Source organism: Nestor notabilis, unplaced genomic scaffold, assembly GCF_000696875.1.
Source record: "Nestor notabilis isolate BGI_N333 unplaced genomic scaffold, ASM69687v1 scaffold20387, whole genome shotgun sequence".
NCBI classification, from domain to species: Eukaryota; Metazoa; Chordata; class Aves; order Psittaciformes; family Psittacidae; genus Nestor; species Nestor notabilis.
Window position 1 is genome coordinate 5,862 of NW_009937273.1, and position 7,079 is coordinate 12,940.

Here is a 7,079-nt window from a genome sequence, read left to right on the forward strand (position 1 = left end):
CTTGCAGTTAATAGCACTGCTACACAACAGTGCCCAGCCATTGCTGATGCCTCAGGGCACTAACACCTCTGGTGTCAATTAGGAGAGCTGGTGGGTGATGCTGATGAAGATGCTGATGGTGGCTCAGGTCTAGGTGGCCAAGGAGATGTCCCCGAGCTCCATGTTGCAGAGAAACAGGGTTTTCCCCAAAGCTCTGGGGTGGCAACAGCAAAGATCACTTATCCAAAGCCCCCTTGGCCATGGGGACACCAATGGCAAGCCCACCAGATCCTACTGCCCTTATGGGGCTGCTCTGAGCGCAGCGGGTGGGAACCTGCCCCCTGAGGCTGCCTTAATGCAGAGCCTGGGGAAGAGAATGGCTAAACTCATCACAGCTCATAGAATCACCATGGAATGGTTTGGAAGGGACCTTAAAGCTCCTCCAGCTCCAACCCCTGCCACAGGCAGGGACACCTTCCACTAGAGCAGGTTGCTCCAAGCCCCTGTGTCCAGCCTGGCCTTGAACACTGCCAGGGATGGGGCAGCCACAGCTTCTCTGGGCAAGAGTCGTTGCATAAGATATTGGACCAGAGTATCCACAGCCTGGCCAGGCACATCACAGCCAGGAGGAATGGCCCTTTCTCCACTCCCCGGCACAAGCAGGGCACGGAGGAGCCCAGCATGGCTCTGGGTGCCCGAGCTGCTGTGCCCAGCCCTGCCCTGTGATTTGGAAGGGAGATGCTGCTCAAAAAGCTCAGCGTGGGCTGCAGGGAACTCCTTGTTCCAGGCACATCACTGGTCCCCAGCTCACAGGCGGCTGTGCCCAGTGCAGGGTGGTGGGTGCTGGATCAGGCCCCGTGGCTCCCAGCCCAGCACTTGACCTCAGGAAGCCTCAGTGGGAAATGACTGCAAAAGCAATAAAAATGTTCCTGGAAGGAACCTGACGACACACTTGCCCCTGCCTCAAACCCCCAGTTACACAACCACACTGGGGTGCTGCTCTTGAGGATGGGATTTAAGGCGCTGCTGCCACCCTTGTCCAGGGGACATGATGCTGGAGTTGAAGGGGACACCCCACAAGCTACAGGCAGCTTCTCCCCAAAACTGGGGCTTTAACATCTCCTTTCCCCATGGGATTTTGGCAGCGGCACTTGGAGCCAGGGGAAGGCTGACCTCGGCAGACTCTGCCCCATCATTGCAGCCCCGCTCCCCCCAGCCTTGACGTCCTTTCCCACGCTGGGTCTCGGTGCTGCGTCACTCAGGGGACCCTCATGCCCTGGCACAGGTTGCAGCGAGGTGCAGGGGTCAGGAGCTAAAACATGGTGGGGAGCCACAGACATAAATCCACTTCCCGGGCATCCCATGAGCTCTGCCGAGCATCATTCCCCAAGGGAGAGGCCAGGGCTGAGCATGACTTCCAAGGAAAGGGGCCACATCAGCCAAGGGAAGGTGGACACAGGGCCGTGGGGCTCCAGTGTTTCCAGCTCCTGTTTGACCCATGACCAAGAGAGACACATCTGCAGGAGCCCTGAGGAGCTGGACGTGCTCTCTGGACATGGTTTTCTCCTAGGAGGGACAGATGGACTCCTCTCCATGGGGCAGCCAGAGCAGGATGCAGTGGGTACCAGGGGAAAGGCAGCACCAGCCTGCTCGAGTCCTGCAGGAAAACAACCCTTTCCTGCCACAGGAATAACACCACAACCCTCTTGGAAGGGAAAAGGAGGCATAAACAGGCAAAACAACCTTACCCAAGCCTGTTGTTATCTTACAGTGGCCAGTGCTAGCCCTGAGGTTGACTTGCCTCGCTGGCAGCACCAGGGCTGAGGATGCTCCTCAGCACAGAGTACTTCCCCCTGTGCAAGGAAAATCCCCTCAAGGCATTTTCCAGTTACCTTTGCCAGCAGGGATGAGCAGCTGGTCCATGGGAAAGACTTGACATGGGGCTTAAATAACCTGCAAAGGGTGGTTCTGTGCACAGGGTTAGAGGAACGAGGGGAGGAGGAAGGAGCCCGAGGGCCAGGCGGTGCCCAGGGGAAGGACCAGTGGGACGTAACCAGCTCTGGACCACATCAGTTTGATCCCCAGCCCTTCAGGAGACCCAGAGCATCAGGAAAGAAGCTCAACTCTTCCCAAGCAGCCTCAAAGCACCCGACAACTCTAACCAAAGCATCACTTAAACCTGAGTTTGCAGTTACTGAAGGTAACAGGCCACTAGGTAAGGCTGCAGCCTCCATCTAGGCAATGCTGTGGGGAACCTGCTGCAAAGGGCTGGGGTTTCATACAATTATGTATCCTATAAAGAGCAGCTCATCTGGAAATAGCAGGGGAAAGCTCTTCTGTTATTTCCTTGCCTGCTTTCAAGGAGTCAAATGATCAAGTCAGGAACAAACGCAGGGATAATGCTTTCCAGAGAGAGAAAAAGAAACGCTTTCCTGCAAGATAAATGGGTTCCTTTAGTGCTGGGCTGAACAAGCACATTTCTTAAAATAAAACTTGAAATATTAAGTAGTTCCCTCTCTAAATGGGGCTCATCAGGAAGCTTTACTGAGCAGCCTTGTTCCTTGAGGGATCTTGTACAGCAGCACAAGAAGGTAGGCACAGTTCTGCGCTTCCCACACTCTTTTCTAGTCCATGAGTCTGTTGCTAGTAAAAACACAGAGGCCTTCCAAAGGTCCTTGGTTCCAGATGACCAAAAAGCTCGAGCATAAAAGCAGCTTTTGGGTAGGTCTTAGAGGAGGATCTGGATGGCACCAGCACCAGGGGAACTAGGCCACTGATGTCAGTGGAGCCAGGGCTTCACTCAAAGTGTTTGCTTGAAACCAGAACTGCTCTGGCAGGGCACAGAGAACCAGCAGTTCACTGAACCGGAGGGACAATGTGCCTCCTGCAATAAACCATTCCCTGGGCCTGAAGCCTGGTGGGGAGCATCCCTCATTGCCAGCCAGGGATGAGGATTCTGCTCCTCTGCTCTCAGGAGACCCCCCCTGCAGCCCTGATCCAGCTCTGGGGCAACACAAGAGGGACGTGGAGCTGCTGGAGTGAGTCTGGAGGAGGCCCTGGAGCTGCTGCGAGGGCTGGAGCAGCTCTGCTCTGGAGCCAGGCTGAGAGAGCTGGGCTGGGGCAGCTGGAGAAGAGAAGGCTCCTGAAGGGGACACCTTAGAGCTGCTCCAGTGCCTAAAGGGGCTACAGGAAACCTGGAGAGGGGCTTTGGACAAGGGATGTAGGGACAGGACAAGGGGAATGGCTTGAACCTGCCGAAGGGGAGATTGAGATGAGCTCTTGGGCAGAAGCTCTTCCCTGGGAGGGTGCTGAGGCGCTGGCACAGGGTGCCCAGAGAAGCTGTGGCTGCCCCATCCCTGGCAGTGTTCAAGGGCAGGTTGGACACAGGGGCTTGGAGCAACCTGCTCTAGTGGAAGGTGTCCCTGCCCGGGGCAGGGATTGGAACTGGATGAGCTTTAAGGTCCCTTCAACCCAAACCATTCCATGATGTTCCAGCCTGGCTTGATTTTCCCAGCAGGGTGAACCAATAGCACCTTACAGCATCCAGTTGCTCTGCAGCCCAAGTACAAGCTTTCAGCTGGGGTGAAGCAAAGACAGGAATGGCAGAGGAGCTTTAGGGAGGCTGCAGCCTTCACTTACCTCTATGATATCCAGGCACATACTTCCTCTCCCATCCCTCCTCCACAAGCAGCTCTCGCTCCGCTCCAAATCCCTCTGCTTTATCATCAAAGCTGTTCCCTGATACCAGGGGAGCTTGACCCAACTCTACCCTCCTCCTGCTCACAGCCAGGCTGATGCCAGGAAGCTCTCTTTAACCCTTCTCAAGAGTCTTCTGCTGCAATCTGCACTCAAAGTAAAGGCAAAGTCCCCAAAACCAGGGGCAGCTTCCTCTGAGCCAGACCTTCCCATGAATACAACCATACCCAGCCTGGGGAAGGGGCTGCCCTGATTTGTACCTGCTGGAAGCTCATCCATTGGATCCCAGGGCTCATCCTGGCTGCTGGGGCTGGGGTTTAGGAGCCCAAATGAGTTCCCCCAGTGCAGCTGAGCAGCCAGAGCAGGTCCCAGCTCTGCTTTCACCTGGCCCAAACATGGTGCAGGAGCTCCAAAGTGCCACAGGCAGAGCCACCAGCTCCATCAGGCTGCGCCTCCATCGAGAGGGAACAGGTTTAACGCCAACTCCTTAATTAATTCCTGCCAGTTAAGAGGGGCATCCACACAGGGACCGGCTTTGATGTGATTGCCTTGGTTTAATTAAACTCCTGTTTGCACCCAGCTTCCCAAGTGCTCATAGAAACCTGGCTCGCATCCACTCAGCTTGTGCCTCTGATCGCACAGACCCGCTGAGCTCTCCAACCAGTTCTCCAGCAGCGCTCCTGGGGAGAGGAGGAACAAACCACCTCCTTTGGAATCATCTGCTGGGAGGCTGGGAGAGCCCTGCGCTGTCCTCAGCTCCCTGTGGTGCTCTCCCTGTGAGCAGCCGGCCCCTGCACCAAGGGATGCTCATCCCGGCTCTGCTCCAGCCTGGCCTCATCCCACAGGAAACGGGTCTATGGGAAACACCAGTCCTGGCCCGTAACACTCAGGGATCCCAGCGCCGCAACTCTCCCACCCCAGCACCTCAATGAATTCATAACCCCACATCATTTGCTTTTTCTTGGTCACTGAATGGGACCGGGGTGATTTATCCTCCTCGGATCAGGTCATGGCATGTTAATGTGGTTTAATGGGTGTTTTCCTAACCCCCCCCACCATCCTCTCCTGTGGCTCCCCAGGCTCTGCTCTCCGCAGCCCGCATTCCCATGGGATCCATGGGAAGGCAGTGCCAGTGCGAGCAGGGCTGCCTGAGCTGGATGAGGCTCAGGAAAGGTCCCTGCGCCACCTCCAGTCATATGCATGGGAAGGTCCATACGCCACATCCATTTGTGGCCACAGGAAGATCCCTGTGCCATCTCCAGCCATGCCGATGGGAAGATCCCTCTGCCTTTTACAGTCATTCCAATGGGAAGATCCATGTGCCACCTCCAGTCGTTGGTCTCAGACACAGGTTTTAATTAAATCTTTCAACAGGGGAAGACAAAATACCCATAAAATAACACAAATAGTCCCAGAGCCCATCTGGAACAACGTCTGGTGCCGGAGCCTCCTCAGGAGCTGCCTCTGAGGCACCATCCCCATCGCAGGGTGGCTCTGGTCAGTGCCAAGGGTCCTGGGGCTGAGAGAGGCAACAGCTCACAGTGGGAGAGCTGGACCCAGGGCTCGCTCCATCCCACCTCCAGTGACTGGGCCCGTCTTGCAGGTCACACCATAGAGCTGCTGTCTCCCACCTTCTGCAAGAGCTGCAACAGGGACAGAACCTGATTAGTCACCTCCAGTCGTGGCCGTGGGAAGACCCGTGTGCCACCTCCGGTCATAGAATCATAGAACAGGGTTGGAAAGGACCTTAAGATCATCTAGGTCCGCAGAGAAGGTCCCTGTGCTGCCTCCAGTCATGGCACAGGGACCTTCCCTTCTCCAGTCAAAATCCTCCAGTGCATCCCCAGGGGGCTGCAGAGACACTGTGGTGACCTCCCCTGTCCACTCCCAACCATGGTGAACAGGACTGACGTTGCCCAAGTTCTGCAAAGGCCAAGACTCACATGAGCCCGTGTGAACCATGCCCAGACCCTGCTCACCTTGCTCAGCACCGGGATGTTCACCAGCGAGCCAAGAAACCCAAAAGCCACAGGGAAGAAGCTCCTGTATCAAAGCAAAAGTCTCTGATAAGCTCTGCTGCAGGGCACGAGGAGCTCCCGCTCTGCAGCCCACCACGGCTGGGTGCATGGGACGGACCTGAAGAGGGTGATGAAGCCATAAGCCTCCAGCAGCATGCCCAGGATTGGCCACCGCATGAGGACAATAATGACCCCCCCGAGGAAGAAGCTGGTGCCCTTCAGCTTTGGCCGCTGGAAGAAGAAGGTGAAGGTCCTCCTGAAGCCGATGATGAAGACCAAGCCAGAGAGGAAGAGGATCTGGGAGGATGAAGGGGAGCAGGTCAGGGAAGCCCATTGCAGCTCGACCTTTTGCTCCATCCTGGGCATCTGTGCCTGCAGTGGGTTGGGATAGGGACCCCAGTCCCACTGTACTCACGTTCCCAAAGGCCAGGAGCACTGAGTCGAAGTACAAGAGCATCCCAAAAAGGACGAAGAAGATCCCAAAGCCGACCAGTCCCACACCGATCCCTGTGGGGGACAGGAGGGCTGAGGTGGAGGCTGGAGCTCACAGCTCAGGTCCCACCTTGGGGGTGTCTTCAGGACCTCCCTGGCCCTTTCCGTCCCACAAATGAGCTTTGGGTTTGTCTCCAAAGCTTAGAAACAGCCTTTCCACCTGCCCAAGCCTCAGGGACACTGGTGATTCCCTAACCCCCCTTTGAGCTTCCAGATGAAAACCAATGGGAAGACTGTTTCCAGCATCTTTCTGAACAGTGGCACCAAGGGCACAGGCAGCTGGTGGGAGAGGCTGGGAATGCTCTCTGGATGAGAGCATCAGGGTGGCTGCTCCTGATACAGACCTTGGGCAGATGGTGGAGAAAGACCCCGCTCTGCAGGACCCCGGTGCTGGTCCCCACATCCCAGCCACTGCATCCCCCCGACTGGGCTTGCCATCGCTCCCTCTTCCTGCCCCAACCACCCCAGCCAGCAGCTTCCAGCCCCAGAGCATCCCCTGATCCCACAGGAATGGGCAGCACCGCCGGGACACGGCCACCCCCCATCTGCTTACGCTGGAAGTCGGTTAGAGACACCATCTTGGCAGTGGGCTGGGCCACGGCTTCCACGTGCCCCCCTTCCAGCAGTGACCCTTGGAAAGGCCTTTAGTCCCCACGTCATCCTGGAAATCATTAACAGCCTGGAAGCACCTGCAGCACCTCCGGAGCGGGACGTGGTGGTTGGGCATCGCTGCGGGGTGAGCACCAGCGCTGGTCCCCTGCCTGGTCCTACCATCCCCGAGCATCCTCCCTGGATGTGCTTGGAGCAATCCCCACAACAGGGGGATGAGCAGCTCCAGTGCCTAAAGGGGCTACAGGAAACCTGGAGAAGGGCTTTGGACAAGGGATGTAGGGA

General features: G+C 56.8%; 1 protein-coding gene across 1 annotated transcript; it reads right to left on the reverse strand.

Annotated features, from left to right (window-relative positions):
- Positions 1 to 5,279: 5,279 nt before the first annotated feature.
- GOLT1A (golgi transport 1A) lies at positions 5,280 to 6,763 on the reverse strand. The gene is made up of 5 exons (XM_010018753.1): positions 6,739 to 6,763; positions 6,109 to 6,200; positions 5,812 to 5,990; positions 5,655 to 5,718; positions 5,280 to 5,318 (listed from the first exon to the last, which is right to left on the reverse strand). Exons 1-5 carry the CDS (start codon positions 6,761 to 6,763, stop codon positions 5,280 to 5,282), a joined length of 399 nt encoding a protein of 132 aa, XP_010017055.1.
- Between the last annotated feature and the right edge of the window lie 316 nt (positions 6,764 to 7,079).

What these genes read in the sequence shown, in the direction of transcription:
- GOLT1A (XM_010018753.1), bottom strand. Translation starts at nt 6,763, where the DNA reads ATGGTGTCTCTAACCGACTTCCAGC. An exon ending in GGCTTCATCACCCTCTTCAG is followed by an intron (nt 5,719 to 5,811) that starts GTCCGTCCCATG and finishes GCTTTGATACAG; the next exon opens with GAGCTTCTTCCCTGTGGCTT. An exon ending in ACATCCCGGTGCTGAGCAAG is followed by an intron (nt 5,319 to 5,654) that starts GTGAGCAGGGTC and finishes TCCCTGTTGCAG; the next exon opens with CTCTTGCAGAAGGTGGGAGA.